This window comes from Rhinatrema bivittatum, chromosome 4 (assembly GCF_901001135.1).
Source record: "Rhinatrema bivittatum chromosome 4, aRhiBiv1.1, whole genome shotgun sequence".
Classification (NCBI taxonomy): domain Eukaryota; kingdom Metazoa; phylum Chordata; class Amphibia; order Gymnophiona; family Rhinatrematidae; genus Rhinatrema; species Rhinatrema bivittatum.
Window position 1 is genome coordinate 209332647 of NC_042618.1, and position 19561 is coordinate 209352207.

The 19561-nt window shown below is 47.4% G+C and overlaps 1 protein-coding gene across 1 annotated transcript in view; it reads right to left on the reverse strand.

Moving 5' to 3' along the window:
* Nucleotides 1-19561, reverse strand: part of RBM5 (RNA binding motif protein 5) — a 255667-nt gene that overhangs the window by 159478 nt on the left and 76628 nt on the right. Inside the window, 5 exon segments of the mRNA XM_029599640.1 lie at nt 4020-4085; nt 4233-4293; nt 10093-10176; nt 12805-12878; nt 13399-13468. Of these exon segments, the coding sequence (XP_029455500.1) occupies nt 4020-4085; nt 4233-4293; nt 10093-10176; nt 12805-12878; nt 13399-13468 (355 nt within the window).

The window sequence follows — 19561 nt, forward strand, 5'->3', positions numbered from 1 at the left end:
CACCCACTGATCTGAGGTGATCTGCAACCAAGGTTGTAGAAAATGGTACAGTCGACCTCCTACAGGGATGTCCGGAAGAGGGGTTTGGCATGTGTTCCCTACAGGGGAGTCAAAGGCCAGCCGCAGGCCCAGGAGGAGGGGCTACAGCAGGCCTTTGTTTCCTAGGCTGACGCGGCTGAGGCCTAGTAGAGGATCGAGCTGGACGAGGCCTGGCCGATGGAGGGTAATAACGGCGTGGTCGAAAGAATGACTTCTTAGAGTCTTTCTTTTGCGGTTGCTTGGAGGTCAGCTCAGGTGGGACAGATGAGAGTTGTTTCAACGTCTCATGGTGGTCTTTTAACTCCGCCACAATCTGCTGAATTTGCTCTTCAAACAAATTATCGCCTAAGCAGGGTAAATCAGCAAGACGATCTTGAACCTCTGGGCGAAGGTTGGATGATTTTAACCAAGCCCAACGTCTGGCTGAGATGGCTGTGGCTGAAACTTTTGTGGAAGCATCGAATATGTCGTAGGCAGTCCTAATCTCGTGCTTCCCTGCCTCAAATCCCTTGTGAAGAAGGGCTTGAAGCTGCGGTTGGTATTGGTCTGGCAACGTGTCAGCATAGTCTTGCATCTGCTTAAGGATGGCTCTGTTGTACTGAGTCATGTAAAGTTGATATGAAGCTATGCGTGAAATCAACATAGCTCCATGATAGACTTTCCGTCCAACACTATCTAGGAACTTGTTGTCCCTGGTAGGTGGGGTGGAAGAGTGTGGCTTAAGACGCTTGGCCTTCTTCTGCGCGGACTCAACCACAACAGAGCGATGATCCAGTTGAGGTTTTTGGAAACCTGGTGCTGACTGGACAAGGTAGGTGGAGTCAGCTTTTTTGTTAACTGGTGACACTGATGAAGGAGATTCCCAGTTTTTCTTGAGCAGATCCAAAAACACCTGGTGTATAGGGATGGAAGCGATGATTTTTGGAGCATCCAGAAATTGAAGGAGTTCCATCATCTGGTGTCTGTCATCAGCTTCAGATTGTAGTTGAAAAGGTACAACTTCTGACATCTCTTTCACAAAATTAATGAAAGATAGATCCTCAGGAGGAGATCTTTTTCTACTCTCTGTAGGAGATGGTGGCGAAGGCAAATCTGTGTCAGAAGATGTATCATCATCATCACCCCAGGTATCGTAGGGATCAAGTGGGGCTTGTAGCCCTGATGGACCTGGCTGAGGCTCTGAAGGCATCGATGGAAACCGAGGTGGAATCGGTGCCGTAGGTGGAACCAGAAATGGCATCGATGGCTTCGGTGCTGCCGATGGAATCGGTGCCTGGCGTGGAATGGATGGAACCGAAGGATATATCGGTGGAGATATACCAGAAGGCACCGATGGAACCACCCCGGAAGGGGGAATCCGGAACGGTGTTTCTCCTGCCGATGAAAATCCAGTCGGAGACGGTGGTGTTGTCGATGGTACTGGAATCACCGATGGAAGGGCCGTCATGAGCGCCTCCATGCGGCTCAGTAGCGGTGCTAGCGCTTGTATCAACGGTTCGGTGGTCGGTTCCCTCCTCGGTGGCGAAGCCGGTGCCGGTGTCTGTGTCGGGGGCGGCACTGGAACCGGTGCCGGAGACGGTGCCGATGGAGGTTGCAATTTCTTCATCGCTTTCTCGATGGCCTCCTGGACCAGCCGGTCCAGTTCTGCCCGGAGACCAGGGGTAACCATACCCGGCTCGACGGGAGAGGGAGGCTGAGGCAGGGCCGGAGGGACCACCGTAACCGGTGGGATCACGGCCCCCGCACCCCGGGAGGGTGAGGGTTTCCTCGATGCCGGCGAACGAGACGTGGAGGGTGTCCGGTCTGTTCGCGGCTTCTTTGTCGGTGGCTCGGCTTGAGCAGAGGTCGATGGCTGTGGATCCTCGACAGGCCGAGACTTGTGCCGATGGCGGTGCTTTTCCTTCCGATCCCCTCGCCCATCCGGGGAAGGGACGGGAGGCGACGGCCGAGAAGCGATCGATGGCGGACGGTCACCGGAGGGTTGACGATGATGGTACAACTTCGACGGTGCCGGTTCCGATGACGTCGATGCTATCGATGGCGTTGGGGTGGGTGGGTGCATGGAAGAGGAGCCCCATCTTCTCCATCCTGGCTTTGCGACCCTTGGGTGTCATTAAGGCACATTTGGTGCAAGTCAGGACATCATGCTCACTACCCAAACACATTACACAAACCCTGTGGGGGTCTGTGATGGACATAGTCCGGGTACAATCCGGACAACGGCGGAACCCCGTTGCCATGGCCTGAAGCCAAAATTTAGGCTGGGGATCGGTAAGTGCCAACAGGTCTCAAGGGCCAAAATCGACGGTAGTCGATGGAAAAAGGCAAAAAACTTACCGGGTTCCGTAAGATGACTAAAAATTTGTCAAAGGGAGACCCCTGAGGGGCAAATTTTCTTAGGAAATTAACTTCCAAATTCCTGTCAGGAACGTGGTTAGAGAGCTCCTTTCACCGCGTGGCAACTGCTGCGCGGAAAAAAGAAGACTGAAGGGAGACCCCTGCTGGCTGCAGGGTCAGTGCCTTGCTGGGCATGCCCAGTAGGGGCCAGTCAAAGTTCTGTTTAAACTTTGAAAGAAGTTTTCCGTGGTGGGTTCCATCCTCGATGTCACCCATTTGTGAGGACAACCATCCTGCTTGTCCTGTGAGAACACCACAAATGCTGTCCCAGTGGAGTATTCCAATGTCAGGATCGCTCAAGCCCTGGAGCGCCTCTCTAAACCCCTAGAGGTGAGACTGGCTACCCAAATCTGCCTGCTGAGTTAAATATACCTCATGCAGCAGGGGAACAAAAGTCAGAAGAGGAGTACAGAGGAACCTGAGATAGCTGCGAGGGCGCAGTCTCTGCGGATGCAGGCACTAACAGATCTAAGCGCACTGCATCCCACCTCCACCGTCGGGTGGGCCGGAGAAAGTTGGAGGCGGCAAATCTCCCCCATCGCAGGCTACACAAATTAAAGTGGCTGAGCCGCACCAATCCTGGTTTGTGGCAAACTCAGCCACAAACCATGCTGAAACAGGCAGGAAAACCCCCCTGCCAAGCTCCAAACACATGCACAAACGGGAGCAAAAAACGGAGCCTACGCACCAGCTACAAACAGGGACTGGAGGGAGAGAGCCGCCCACAAGACAGCCTCAGTTTTTATTTCATTAAAACAAACTTTAAAACTCTAGTCAGCCTCTCCTCTGGAGAAAACAGAGCTGTCCAGCAAAAGGTAAAAAAAAAAACAACTGAAACCAGAAATTTAAAGAAAAAGGCAAGCCGATGAAAGAAAGGGAAAAAAAAAAAAAGATACCAGCCGCCCTGAGCAGGGGAGGGATCTGGACCACCAGATTTACACCCCATGGACTAAAGGATTGAGCATACAAAAAAGGTCACAGAGCTCCAAGCTCGTCCACCTCAACTAAACAGTAAAGGATCCACCAGGACACAAACACCCCTGGGAGGAAAGGCTCACACCCAAAAAAGAAAAAATTCACCAGACCTCAGAACTGCAGGTTTATGCACCAGCCACTGCTGGAGACAGAGAAATACTGAGGAACTGCAGGTGGCACCAGAGATTATGAAGCAGTGTCAGTGAAACTTTCTCTGTCTCCACCTTCTGGCAGAGATGAATAAATCCAGGAGTCTGGACTGATCTGGATATGTACAGGGAAAGTAAAATACTTATTACGTTTACCACTATGCCTTCAATATAAGCAGTACTGGCTAGTAGCTGGTTGCTGTCTTGCTAGACACTGCTGTAAAAAACTGAATGCAGTCAGTATATTCATTGACCCAAAAAAACAGCAAGCGTGTTCATTTTGTCTCCATGCTAGTCAGCCTCCCTTTATGAATAGATGTCCTATTTTATTATGTTTGTGAACTGTAAGTCACTAAGGGCCTCTATCAGCGGCCTATAAATGCCAATAAATAAATAAATGTTACACTCCTACAACTGCAGCCTCTCAAACAAGTGAGCAAAGAGTATGCTTTAACTTACTGTCACTGTAGTAATCCACAGACTGAATTGCTTCAGGAGCTCCAGGCGGTACTTCCTGTTCAGAATCTTACCAAGCAAATAAATAAGGTTAGAAACAAGACATACAGCAGAAAACTCACCATGTAAAACTGTGCCATATTTATATTTCCACCATAAATAGGTATACAAGAATAAAATTCCCCTACAACATGTTTAAAGATTAAAATTTCTCACCAGATTTCGCAGCTCCACATCGGAAGCATTTTAATCTTCTTCTGAAGTTATAAAGGCCACACTACAAAGAAAAAGTTCACATGAGATTTCCCAGTGCTGCAGTGAAAATTGCCTTTTACTATAAAGAACTCTTGTAGTATTTTTTACTATGAAGAACTCTTGTAGTATTTAAAATTTATATACCATCTAACAAAATATTGATGAAAACGGTGTACAATGTTCATAAGATAAACAAAAATGAAAAATACAATCTTGAATTATAATAAAGATTAAAAGTTATAAAACAAAATTTTAAAATAACTAAACTTTACAAACAAGAGACAGAAAAGAAGATCAGTTCCGCATGACTTTGGAGTACAAAATTAAAAATGATGGATGTGTTAAGGTTACAATTGATTTGTATCTGGGATGGCAAATGCTTTTGAGAAAAGATAGGTTTTTAACGATTTCTTGAATTCTTTTGGGTTTGAAATTCAACGAAGCGGTGTGAGTTCCATATTTGTGGGCCAGCTACTGATAATGCTGTTTCTTGCAATATTTAAACGTGCTAGGCATACTGATAGAATATCTAATAGGTTTTTGTTCAGAGACCTTAAATGTCTGGTTGGTTTGTAAAATCGAAGAATAGTGCAAAGCCCAATTGAGGATGGATTATGTAATAGTGAGTGTACAATGGTTAGGATTTTATACTGTATTCGAAATTTGATAGGCAGCCATGACATGTAAGCCAGTTAGGATACGGGCAGCTGAGTTTTGTATTAGCTGTAAGGGCTTGATTGCAGAGTCCGATAGTCCCAAGTAAAGGCCATTACAGTAGTCAAGTCCTGAAAAGATTAAAGATTCATGCGATGCATGCACGTGCAGACTATGCACGCGACTAATGCTAACAGGAGTGGAAACTGAAAGAAGCCGCTCACAGACCTTACTTATAGTAACTAATTGGAAATTGGGTTCAGTTTTCAGAAACTCAACTGAAACCAATGTTTGGCAGCATAAGTCTTCATTTGTTAAAAAACTGGTAATATATACATGTATTACTAGTGGAAGCATGCGTTTAACACAAAAAACCCTTGAATCGACAGAGGAGACAGCCGAGAGTGGAAACTTGCACGCATAGGGAACTGAAAGAGACCCTTCTGTAGAAACGAAAGAACAAAAACAGAGCTGAGCACGCTGAGACCCCCGACTCTGCACAGTCTCAAAGACTTTCCACACGCGTACATAAGCTAGAGAAGTCGACTGCTTCCGAGCTCGTAGCAAAGTGGAGAAAACCTCCTCCTTATAGCCCTTACGCCTCAGGCATCTCCGTTCAAAAGCCAGGCCGCTAGACAAAAGCGATTGGCCTGGTCAAAGAATATGGGCCCCTGCCGAAGCAGACGAGGAAGATGGCCGAGCCGGAGAGGTCTGTCCGTCGCCAGGTTGACGAGATCCGTGAACCACGGTCTGCGAGGCCATTCGGGTGTTACCAGAACCACTGGCCCTCGATGGAGTTCTATTCTTCAGAGAACTTTTTCCAGAGGCCACGGAGGGAACACATAAAGAAGGATGTCCGCAGGCCAGGGAATAGACAGCACATCCACTCCCTCCGAGCCGTGCTCTCTCCAGCGGCTGAAGAACCTGTTGGCCTTGGCATTGTGCAAGGTCGCCATGAGGTTCAGGTGTGGGGGGGGGAGGGGGGGGGGAGGACCCCACCTGTCGACGATCAGGTCCACGGCTTCTTCCGAGAGTTCCCACTCTCCCGGATCGAGAGACTGTGAGAAAATCGGCCTGTACATTCTCCTTGCCCGCTATGTGGGAGGCCGCCAGGCAATCCAGATGACGTTTCGCCCAGTCGAAAAGACGGCTGGCTTCTAGAGCCACCAGGCGACTGCCTCCCTGCCGGTTGATAAAAGCCACGGTGGTGGAGTTGTCTGAAAGAACCCTCATCGCTTTGCCGCATATCAGGGGCAGAAAATTCTGTAGAGCCAGACGCACGGCCCGGACCTCCAACCGATGTGCCAACGAGACTGAACCAGAGACCAGATCCTTTGCGTGGACTGGGACTGGCAGACTGCGCCCCAGCCAAAGAGGCTGGCATCCATGCTTACTATCGTCCACTGTGGAGTCTGAAGAGGTATTCCCCGGAGAAGATGAGGAAGCGAAAGCCATCACTGCAAGGCAGCGACGGTAGAGGCCGAAAGCGGAAGAACTGCGTGAAACTGTTCCGACATCGCTACCAACGGGACAGCAAAACTCTCTAACGGTTGCATATGAGCAAAAGCCCAGGGGAAGAGTTCGATGATGGAGGCCATCGAGCCCAAAATCTGTAGGTAGTCCCAGGCTGTCGGGAGAGGGAGCGAGAGCAGATTCCGTACCTGGTTGATCAATTTGAGAGCCCGTGCGCGAGTTAGGGACACTTTGCCGATCCGAGTATCGAAGGGGGCCCCCCAGGAACTCTAATACCTGGGAAGGCCGAAGATTGCTTTTGGGAAAGTTCACTATCCACCTGAGGGATGCGAGGAGAGCTAGAACCCAGTTCACCACCTGCCTGCAGAGACTCTCCAACTTGGCCCTCACGAGCCTGTCGTCCAGATAGGGGTGGACTAGGACTCCATGGCAGAGGGCAGCCGCCACCACCACCATGACCTTGGTGAGGTGCGCAGTGTGGTAGCGAGGCCGAAGGGCAGTGCCCGAAACTGAAAATCCCAGTTGAGAATGTGAAAGCGAAGATACTTCTGGTAATCGCGGTGAATCGGAATGTGGAGATAGGCCTCTGTCAGGTCGAGAGAGGCGAGGAACTCTCCGGGCTGAACCGCCGCAATGACCGCTCTCAAGGTTTCCATGCGAAAATGTGGGATCTTGATGGCACGGTTAACCCTCTTGAGGTCTAAGATTGGCCGAAAGGCACCGTCCTTCTTGGGTACCACGAAGTAAATAGAATACTGGCCGGCGCCGAGCTCCTCCATTGGAACCGGAATAGCAGCGCCCAGACTCAGAAGCCTGGTGAGGGTTTAGTTCACCGCCTCCCGCTTGAGACGGCTGCATGGAGAAAATACGAAGAGGTCTGGTAGGTCTCGAACAACGTCTATAGCATAACCGTCTCGGACAATGTTGAGAACCCACTAGTCCGACGTGATCTTGACCCACTCCTCAAAGAACTGGGAGAGACGACCTCCCAGAAGAGGGACTGAGGAATGGGTCAACCGAACTTCATTGTGGGCAGGTTTTGGGGTGGCACTCTGGCACGCTGAGACGGCCCCTCTCGGAAGGACCGACGCCCACGAAAGGGCTGGGACCTAGATTGAGACCGGGAAAAATAACCTCTGGAGGAGCCACCTCGTCCATGGGGTGTATATCTCCGCTGACCCTGGAAGCGAGGACGGGAGGGCGTAAAAGATCGAGATTGTTTCGGACGGTCCTCCGGTAGCTTATGAACCTTGTTTTCCCCCAAGGAATCAATAAGCTGCTCAAGGTCTTCTCCAAAAAGCAACTTACCCTTGAAAGGCAACGTGCCCAACCTTACCTTGGAGGACGGGTCGGCGGACCAATTGCTCAGCCAGAGGAGCCTTCTAGCTGAGACCGCCGAGACCATCGCTTTCGCCTGGACGTGGAGGAGGTCGTAGAGCGCATCTGCCCCATGCACTATGACGCCTTCCAAACGTTCAGCCTGCTCTGAATCTGCAGACGGGAGGTCCTGGGTGCCGAGCAATTGTTGAACCCACCCGCTGCATGAGACTGCTGCAGAGTGTCGCCCGGACTCCCAAGGCTACGCTTTAGATGGACTTCGAGCTTACGATCCTCTATGTCCTTCAGGGCCGTCACCCCCACCACTGGTATAGATGGTGGGAATCCTCAGCATGTCCAAGCAGTCCTCCAGGAGAGGGTAGAGCTTGTCCATAGCCCACCCCATCCGGAGCCCCACTTCGGGAGCCTCTCATTCCCGTAGTAGCAGCAACTTATGCATGGGGTGGAAGGGGAAAGCGCTTGCCAGAGCCCTGAGTCCTGCCAGGACCGGGTCCGGGTCCATATCCTTGGGCAAAGAAGCCGTAAGCGCATCCACAGGGGGCCCCTCCAGTCCCAGTTCCTGGAGCACAAAGGGGATGAGGGGCTCCAACTCCTCCTTTTGAAATATGCGGAGGACCCGGGGATCATCCCCCTCCAAAGGGGGGAGCGTGCACGCCAAATCTGTAGTGGGATCCGGAGTAACTAGGGGCACCGGCTGATCAGGAATAGGGGATACCCCCGGGACCACCCGCACCCTAACTGGCCCTTGTGGCTCCGGGACCGGGAGAACGGGCAGCGGAGTCTGGCGCGGAATTTTCGGCGGCAGGGGACCTGGAGAAGGGTCCTCCTCCTCCTCCTGCAAGCTGGCCAAATAAGATTTGTACAGGAGAACAAGTTCTGAGGAAAATCGGGTCCTGGCTTTGCCGGCGGGGGGGGGGGGAGGTCAGGGACCTAATCCTGGGGCAACACGGGGCTTAAATCGGGAGAAAACTCCTGAAAATTCAGCTCCCCAGCCCTTGGCAGCTCCAAATCGGGAACTGCCAAGATCCCCAAGATGGCTGCCGTTCCCACGGCTTGCCGACCCGGGAACGGCCTAGCCATGCGCGCGGGGGGGGGGGGGGGGGGGGGATTACAACCGCAGGTTAAATTTGGCAGCCAAGTCCCTCGCGTGATAGGCACGACGAGGGCTCCCCCACAAGCAAGGCAGGCACTTGGACGCTGCATCCCCACCGAAGAGGAGCCGCGATCTAAAGAGAAAATTACAGCTGACAAAAAATACTGAATTAGCTGCCAACAGGAACGGAGGCATAGGAGTGAACCCTGCATGATCCTCTGTGTCTGGCTGCCGGCTTGTGGCTATAAGTAAAAAAGTTCCCCACTGCTTGTAATCTGTTATTTCTTACTTTTTTCAGTCTTGTAAAAAAAACAAAAAACACTGAGGCGGAAAAAGGAAGGAGCACCGAGCTCTCCAGGCAGCTGGGGGGGGGGGTGAGCAACTGGACCACCAGTATCTGTCCTCACACCAGGGAAGCAGTCTCGGACTTAGGCTATGTCCTGCACAAGGGGCAAAGCACCCCCTAAGTCCGGCAAGAGCCAGGAGACGGAACCGTCTCCTGCAAAAAAGAAAAGATAGAATCCAATTGAAACCAAATTCTTTTTCTTTTTTTTTTTATTGGCATAATCCTAAAATAATCCCAAAATAGATTACTACTTGCTTGATCCACAAAGGAAAGAAAACGAAAGGCTGACTAGCCCAGATCAGGAGACCGCAGGGTGAGCTGATCCATCTGCTGGAAACAGACAAATACTGAAGTGCTTCAACGTAGGCTCTGTCCTGATATAGGATATCCTTTCAGTTTTGGTCTATCTGCTGGACAGGAGGCTCAACCCACGGTCTGGACTGATCCGGGTACGTACAGGGAATTGACAAATAGTGTTCTGGACAAAGGTATTTTAGGCCCAAGGAGTGCAAGTTCAATATGGACATCTTGTGTCCACACTGATGGCATTTATAATGGACTATTGTCCTTTTTCTCCACCAACATTGAGGGGGAAAAAAAATTGCAGTGATACTGAGAGATTTCTAACTATTTGCTGAAGTGGATGAAAACAGACCGAGACCACCTGCATATGGGGATGCTAGCGTGGGAAGGACTGTGCCTGCCTAGAAAGCAAAACAAACTTTCTGAGCTATGAGAGCATCAACCTGACTCAGTGCTACTGGATGAGGTCACCCAATTGTGTGGCTGTTTGGGATGCTTGACCATGGAGAAAATGTGATACACCCAAATAAATAAATTCAGAACTACACTACCAGGAAAAATGTGCAAGTAAAATTCTAATTGCTTTCCAGTTCCACAAAAAGAAGCCAGCTTACCTTATTACAAAGCCAGTCTTCAAACTTAGGCCTAGGGTTGCTGTAGTGCATTGCAATGTTTTTCCCCTGAACCACCAACTTTTTCTGCAAGAACAAAAGTCTGGAGTTATTCCAATTTCAAGTTGTGCGTGTTCATTTTTCCCACGGCAGAGCACATTTCGGAGGAATTGGTGCTCCAGACTTAAAACGGACTTCAGTATGGGGAGGATGACGTGGGAGGACCAACCAACGTCACCTACACCCTGCCCATGCAATCCTTCAGAGAGGCGGACATGAGCAGTCAGAGGAATGGGATGTGCAGGAAAGGTAAACAGAATTCAGTGTGTGAGAGAGAGTTGCCAGACACTGGAACCAGGAAGGGTCTCTGAAGAGACAAAAGTCCTAACCCTGCTACACTCATTAGATGTTTTCTTCCTAGAACAAATAAAGACACTTTCCCACCCAAAGACCTGAAGGCTTGCTCAGGTTGGCTTTGCAAGTGGTTGGTATTCAGCCCTGTTTAATAGCCTTGTTTTCAAGCAGGAATACCATTTCAATATCTGGTGTTCCCATATGACTCCTGAGCCACTGGGGGTGGGGGTGGGGACGGGGGTTCCAGTTTGTTACTGGGCAGAAAAACAAGACTGTGGGAAAAACATACTTGGTGCTTTAATACTTTCCTATCATTGTTGCATGATTTTTCTTTTCATTAATGTGGATAAGAAACTCCAACTCCCAAATTTAGAAGGCCTCCCTCTTCTCCCTCCTAGACTATATCTTCTAAACAAAAATAAAAAGCTCACTGCTCAGGATGGATCTTGCAAAAAAATGTTAATCATCTGAAAAGAATCTTGATTGTAACAGAGGGTAGGATTGCAAGAAGTGGTACACTGAAATTACATAAAAGGCCTTTTTCACTAGGTGCACTGGTTATATTTTATAACCTTGTGTGAAAGGCTTGTATACTTCATTAAAACACAAAGACAAGGAATTCTCTCCAAATTTAAACTACTACACTGCAGGTCATGGCTTCTAAATGGAAACCTTGTTCTACTTCCAAAGTATGCATCTTATTAATATCATGCTAAGTTTCTATATAAAACATTAATGCATAATTACTTTATAAAATAGATGTGGAGATAAAATAACTTGGCAAAAAAAAAACACAAACGAGTTTTTAAACTTTGAACTCTACAAATTTAATTTCAAACTTAAAAAGCCGATACGAATGATTAAAGGCTATAAATCCTTAGGCAAAGATATAATCACAGGTTGGATCTTCAACCTCACAGGACCTAGAAAAGGGTTTATAAGGGAAATCGGCATAGTAGGCCCATGCATATGTACCTTTCTAAAGGCAAAGACCACTGATTTATAAATACAAGTATCCAGCACATAAAGCTAACAAGGGTATACAAATTTATATAAGACCAACTGCACCAATGAAATAAGCATTGATGGCACAGAAGAAATTGGGCCTTCCTCAGCAAATCAATATTGCTCAATACAACTAGCTACTTCGCTAACAGGAAGGCACAACTGCTGGGTTATATATGTACTAGAGAAAAATAAAAGCATATTTACCAACCAGCCAACCCTCGTCAACCACTGCCAACAAAGAAGAGTCTCCAATCTGCTTTAAGTCTGAACTGATTTTAATAAGCTTTTACTTTTCAAAAGAAGTGTCCATGTATTTGTGTTTTAATAAAGTCTCACATCAGTACAGCTCTGTATATATTAAAATATATATATATATATTTAAATTTAGATTTCTGGGCCCCCTCCCTTTAACAGAGTCAGGCATATAAAATAAACGCTGTTCTTAATATAGGAAGTCATTTCAGGTAAAAAATTGTTTTTAGGGAAAGAAATAAGATTTCTAACAGACGATCAAAGCCAAAGGGGCAAAGTCTTCCTGAACTATGCCTTATTTTTAGATCTGTGGCACACAATAAGCCTTTCCAGTTCTAACTTTGTTCAAACTGCAGAACTTTATACTGACAAGACAGACATTGCAGTGAAGTTTAAGAAAAACTTTACTGCAACTGTACTGTCAAATACTCCTCCCAGGAGAGGACTCCTAAATCTGTCCTGAAGATGCCAGTCAGTCAGGTTTTCGGGATACCCACAATAAATATGCATAAGAAATTTCAATATACCGGAGCTTCAATGTATGTTAATTTGTTCTTTGCATATTCATTGTACGTATCCTGAAAACCTAACTGGTTATGGGGGTCACCTGGACAGGTTTGGGAAGCCCTGTCCTAGGATATTACAAGAATGTTATATTAGGATTTCACTTTGGTTTAGTATCTCCTTGCTAGTAGTAAGACAAGTCCTATTGTTTAGTTGTGATTTGTGAGGCACCTCCATCCCGTGATTTCAAAACTGAGTTGAACAAGGATAGGATAATGCTTCCTACATCTTACTGCTCAACTAACAGCAGCAAGGGAATCCAGAAAATTCTTGTGCCATAGGGTAAGTCAATTTCATAGTTCACACAGTTAAGGATGTATTATATAGGGGAAGCAAGAGCTACTCCAGCATTTCCCTTATACTACATGAATTCAACTGACTTTCAAAATTTTAATATATACAAAGCTTTTTCTTGATCAAGTCACTACACTTTGGAACAAACCACTCCTTCCACCTCATTTTTCCCTTTTTTTTTTTTATCATCTGCACAGACTTGTTCCATTTTCAGGAATATCTAGACTTGGTGAGTGAAGCAACCTGATTGGCTTCCATCCAGGTGGTAGAATCTTGCAAGTGATAAAACTCCACGAAGGCGAAACCACGGCTTACACCTAGAGACAGCATTCAGATATAGACGGGATACTTGTGTTAGTTAGTTCCTTTAAAAACAGCTGAATCTCTCTCCAACTGCTTCATTACTTCATGGAAAAAGCCAATTGATGAAGCAGTTTGTGTGTCAACATGTGACTTCCAAGGTTTTGGATCACTGGTTCAATTTTCTTTTTACCATGGCTAGAACAGAGGTGCTCTAAACTTGCCAACTTTCACAAGACGGTTTCATGTTTGAATCTAACCATGCAATAAAAGTAAGAATGTCAAATGGTTCCTCATCCTTGTGTTACTTACCAATAACTTGCTTTCCTCAATGTAAAATTCCCCCTCCCCGCAGCCCTCAAAAAAAGAGCTCAGGAATCTTTTCAAAAAGGAAGGCAAACAGCCTACCATTCACATTCCTATGCCATGGCAAACCTTGTAATTTGAAACTGTATGCTGATTGGACTGGAAATTTTGGACCTTTTGAATGGGGAAACAAGGGAGGAGGAACATTACTCACTGGATTGAATTCCTCACCTGTTTTTCTCTTCATCAACCTCACATCTGCAGGCTGAGGGCCCTCGAACGATTCTACTATCTCTCGAATCTGCAGATTTGTAAAAAGATGTTAAATGCACTCAAATGAACAGAAACATTTATACCCAATATATACCAGAAAACAATATAAAAAAGCAATCAACATGCTCATATTATACTAGCTAAATATTCTCAATGTGAAAATATAGCAAATTAAAAAGCATCAGCTTACCTTTCAACTTGGAACCTTTTTTGTGGGTAGGGGGATGAACCATAGAATATTTCTTCTAAAACTCATGTTTTGTAATTTCAAGTACCTTCAGAGCCACTTTACCTGGCAGTTCTCTACCTAGGCCTCCTACCTCCCTGCCCCCACCCCCAGGAAATCACTTCCTGTTTGCTCATGGCTCCAAGCAGGAAGAGGTTGAATAGACAACTATACTTTTAGAATGAGTTATGGGGAAGTAAGAACAGCTACACAGAACTGATTGACTGTTGAGTCACTATCTTCAAGGAGTGTCAGAGATGAGTTTTCTTTCTATGCTTTTATAGTAAAAGAAAAACTGTTTCCTACCTGCTAATTATCATTCGAGTCCCACAGATCAGTCCAGATAAGGATTTTTCTCCTCTACCAGCAGATGGAGACAGAAGAAAAGCTTTTACTGTTCCAGCAGAACATTAGACAGTGTGCCACCTGCAGTCACCGAGTATGACTTGGACCCAAGCCTAGAAAAAGAAAAAAAAGACAACCATTCTCACCCCCAAATGAGGAGGGGAAAGGTAACCCTAAACAGGAGAACACCATCATACAAGGTTTGCTGAATACCAAACAAGGCAAACTGACTTATTTTCACACAGAATAGAGCAGTCTTCAAAAATCCAAGACGGTATTCTGCACTAATCTTTGAGACTCCAGGAACAAAAATTAATAGGCAAGCACCAATTTTTCTTTTCTTATTGTCTCCCAAATCAGTCCAGACACATGGGATGTATGCAAGCTCCCCTAACCTGGGCGAGAACCCAAAAAGACCCACTCACATGACATGCTCACCAAAACCAGTCAAGTCTGGAGCCCAAATATCCAGCTAATAATGCTTGGGAAAAAAGCATGCAACAAATCACTATGTTGCTACCTGACAGATTTCTTATGGCGACACCAGCTGACATTCAGCCCAGAATACAGCCTGAACCCTAGTGAAGTCCCCAGCAACTGTGATTCCTTTGCCTTCATAAGCAGAAGCAATAGCTTCCTTTATCAATCGAGAAATAGTCACTCAACACCTTCTCCCCCTTAGTACCCGCAAAGAGCACTAAAGCTGAGTTGCTTACCTGTACCAGGTGTTCTCCAAGGACAGCAGGATGTTAGTCCTCACACATGGGTGACATCAGATGGAGTCCTATGCTGAAAACTTATGTCAAAGTTTCTCGACACTGACTAGGCACACTGAGTATGCCCAGCAAGCCCTATACTACATGGGGTCCCCCTTCAGACTCGTTAACAGAATTACGATAAAATAAAACAAAACAGGCTGATACAGAAAGAAATGCGGGAGAGCAGGCACTCCATATTGAGTGCCCGCTCCCAACACACACCTAGTTACTTCTCCTAGGCATGCGATTCAGTATTTAAATGTGGTATGCTAATAAGGAGGGGCTAGGGACAATAGTGGGGACTAATAGCCTCATCAAAATGCATTTGCATGTGATAAGCGGTTAGGTTTGGGTTTTTTTTGGGGGGGGGGGTGTTGGCTACAGGTTTGCAACATGCTAAACCCCTTACTTTATAAGGGGTAATAGATGCACATCAAAAACGAGCGGCCAAGCGCACCATACTGTATCGGCCTGAAAATAGGAGAAACCCAACTCCGCGGGATGGCAGGCGGCTTTCGTGAGGTAGCAGAGTGGGGGAGACAGCCTGAACCCAAACAATGGGCCCTAGGTTGGGGGAGTTGGGTTCTACACCTCGAACAGGTTCCTGAGGTCAAACTGGCTGAACCTACTGTTTGTCAGCCTTCCCTATCTATATAGTAATGGGATGTGAATGTGTGGAGAGAACTCCACATCGCAGCCTTGCAGATCTCCTCCATGGGGACGCTTCGCAAGTGGGCCACAGATGTTGCCATGGCTGACAGAACGAGCCTTGATATGACCCTCAAGATACAGACCCGCCGCCTGGGCATAACAGAAGGAGATGCAATCTGCTAGCCAATTGGATAGTGTCTGTCTGGCAATGACAATGCTCAATCTATTCTTATCAAAAGAAACAAAAAGTTGGGTGGACTGTCTTTGGGCTTCTGTTTGCTCCAGATAGGCAGCTAAGGCTGGTTATAGTCCAACTATGCAGTGCTTGTTCGCCGTGGTGAGACTGGAGCCTGGTAAAGAATATTAGCAGGGTGACTGACTGGTTAAGATGGAAATCCGTCACCACCTTAGACAGGAACTTGGGGTGCATACGGAAGACCACCCTGTCATGATATAATTTTGTATAAGGTGGATAAGTCACTAAGGCCTGGAGCTCGCTGACCCTACGTGCTGAAGTAACACCACCAAACACATGACCTTCCAGGTCAGGTACTTCAGGTCACATGTGCGCAGCGGCTCAAAAGCAGCTTTCATTAGCTGAGCTAAAACCACGTTGACGTCCCAAGACACAGCGAGAGGCCTTATGGGAGGCTTCAACTGAAGCAGACCCCATATAAAACATACAACTATAGGCTATACAGAGATGAGTGTACCATCTACACCATGGAGGTTAAGCACATTGAGATGGAGCTTAACAGAGGCGGTCTTTAAGCCAGCCTGACAGGTGTACAAGGTAATCAAGCAATTTTTGTGTGGGGCAGTAGAACGGATCTAGGGCCTTCTGCTCACCACAAGGAAAACCTCCACGTCAGTCCGAAGGACTTTCTAGAAGCCACCAGGACCTTAGACATCTTCCGAGAGATTGAGCAGCTGCAGAATTAACCTCAACATACAGGCTGTGAATGGCAGGGCCTGGAGGTTGGGATGCCGCAGCTTGCCCTGATCCTGCATGATGAGATCTGGAGAAGTCTCAAGACTGATCAGTTTCCAGATGGACAACTCCCGAAGAAGTGGAAACCAGACCTGTCTTGACCAATGAGGAGCTATGAGAATCCTAGTCCTTCTGTCCTTGTGAAACTTCAAGACTTTGCCACTAAGGAAATTGGAGGATACACAAACAGAAGACTTGAACCCCAATGGTGGGCAAGGGCATCTGAGGCTGGTTTTCCATCTGTCCTGTAGAAGGAGTAGAACTGAGGCACCTTCCTGTTGCAGGGGGACACGAACAGATCTACGTCCAGGCTCCCCTACAGGCAGAATATCCGATTTCCTACCTCCTGGCCCAGGGACCACTCATGGGGTTTGAAGGCTCAATTCAACCTGTCTACCACCACATTTTCTGTTCTGGCCAGGTACATAGCCCACAACCAGATCTGGACAACTTCCTGACACAGAAGGTACAATCCCAGGCCTCCCTGCTTGTCATACCACATGGCTACTTGGTTGCCAGTCTGGATCAGGACGACTTTGTTGGACAGCCAATCTCTGAAAGCCATAAAGCAAACCTGATTGCCTGGAGCTCCAGGAATTTGATTGGACATGAACGTTCCTTAGCGGACCATAAGCCCTGGGTGCCGAACCCATCCACATGAGCTCCCCACCCCAGGGAAGATGCATCCGCAGTTAACACAATTTGAGTGGGAAGACTCCAAAAAGGGATTCTCTGTTCCAGATTGGAAAGTACCCGCCACAAGGATAAGGAGGTCCAGGGTGATGGATGCGATCTTGGAGGCTGTGTGTGGCTTGTCACCACTGAGACTTCAGGGTCCCATATGGTGGGACACCCAATAGATTTAATCGGTACCCCTGACAGACGATGGACAGAACCCACTGGCCAGAGATTATACTGGGCCACTGGTTTGCAAAGAACCGCAGCCTACCCCCCAACTGGATGGTCCACTGCCCCGGGGACAAGCAACTGGCTGATACTCCCTGCAGACCAGTCAAAACCCCAACCCCAGGAGCCGGCTGATGCTTGGGAGCTCTCTGCTGCTTAGGCTGGCCGCAAGAGTTCTGATGAGGACAGGATCAAGGAGGTGGAAGAGTACTTTCTTTAGCAAAAGAAGGACTTCCTTGGCCCTTGCCTCGACAGCCTCCTGGAAGAGGATGGGTCCGAAGCACTGGCGGAGAACTGTTGGAGATTCTCATGATGATCCCAAAGAAGTTGGGTCACAGCATCCCCCAACTTATCTCTAGAGAGATTCTTTCCCTTACATGGAACGTCAGCGAATCATTCCTGTATCGCTGGTTGGAGATTAAGAGGGCCACAGCCATGCCATTCTGCAGGTACCGATTCCCATTGCAGAGACTCTCTATGCCCTCTCAAACATCATAGACCACACGGGCCTAGTATTTTTCACACTCCAAACCCTTGCACACCAGCGACATGAGAGTGTGTCTTCCTCTTTTGGTACTGCAAAGTAAGTGGAATATCTGCCCAGACTTTTCCAGGACCACAATCACTCAAGTCTGCAGCCCTCTGCTACCTTTGAGGCACTGGGAGAATCATGAAAGCTTCAAGCACCATATGAGAAGATGCTAAGGCAAACCCATCCATTATGACAGATAGTACCCACTAATCTGTTATCTTGGACCATTCTTCCTGAAGGCAGGCCAAGTGTCTCCTATGTGCACATACGAAGCATGGACCAATGGAATCTAGTCTACTGGGGAAAGGCTTTTGATTTCTCATAGGCTTATTCTCGGGCAGCTTATGAGTCTTCAATTCTCCAAATCCTCCCCAAAGAGTAACTCCTCCTACAAGAGAGGTCACCAAACAGATCTTTTACCATATATGGAGAAATTACTACTTACCTGATAACTTCCTTCCCTCTAATAAGGGCAGCTTAATCACCATAAGTGGGTTATGCACCTCTGCCAGCAGATGGAGATGGAGCAAAAGCAGACCCTAATATATAATCCTGTCCAAATCTGCCAGTATTCTCTGGAAAAGCTAAACTGTGGACAAACTGATTATACGTGATCATTGTTATCAACCACTCATGCTTCCAACCCAACAGGAACACTGAAGCTCAGGATAAAAGAAGTAAACTAAACTAAGGTGTTAAAAAAGCCACTTGCCAGTCTTCAAAGTGCCGGAAATCTCACACTGCAATGGCTGCCCTGAAAAGGCTAACCATTTACTCATCAGCAGCCTAGGCCAGGTATGGGATTGACCTACCCTCAGAGGAAAGAAAGTTATCAGACAAGTAGTAATTTCTCCTTCCTCTGCATTCACTTTGGTACCATCCCCACCAGTGGAATGTACCAAAGCGAATCCCGAAAAGGGCAGGAGGCTGCCAGCAGTCCAGTCAAAACCACCTACACGAACGCAATGCCCTCCATAGCCCGGACATCTAAGCTTGGAAAAGGTGTGCAAAGATGACAACGTCGCTGTTCAGCAGACCTCAACAGGTGACAAAGTTCTTCTAGTGATACCGCCTAAGCCCTCGTGGAAAGTGGTCTGTTTCAGTAAAGCAACCTCTGCAGCCACATAGGGTGCCGTAATGACTTCTTAATCCAATGGGCTACTGTTGCCCATGTTACCTGTGCTCCCCGTTTACTGCCACCATGGAGCATAAACAGGCGATCAGACTTCCAAACAAATTTAGACATCTCCAAGTACTGCAGAAAATGATGCTTGATGTCCAAGTACCCAAAAGACGATACCTTCATCTCTGGCCCTGCCCACCTTGAACAGGGAAATTACTGATTCAAATGAAATTCCAAAACCACTTTTTTTAGGGGGGGGGGGAAAAAAATCTGTACCACTCCTGGAGTCAAACGCAGAAAAGGCTCTCAGCAAGAAAGCCTGCAGGTCAGAGACCTGATGTGCTGAACAGATTGCTACCAGAAAAACTGTCTTCAAGGTAAGCAGTCACAAGGAAAGAGCATACAGCAGCCAAAAGGTCATATCTGCCAAGAATTCCAGGATCAAATTAAGGTCCCACGAGGTACAGAAGCCGTAAAAGGGTGTGAAGTTGCCTAACTCCCTTCAAGAAATGGGGCATGTCGGGGTGGGAAGATTAAGGCCCTCCATTAACTCTCCCCATAGCAAGCAAAAGCTGCAACTTGAATTTTC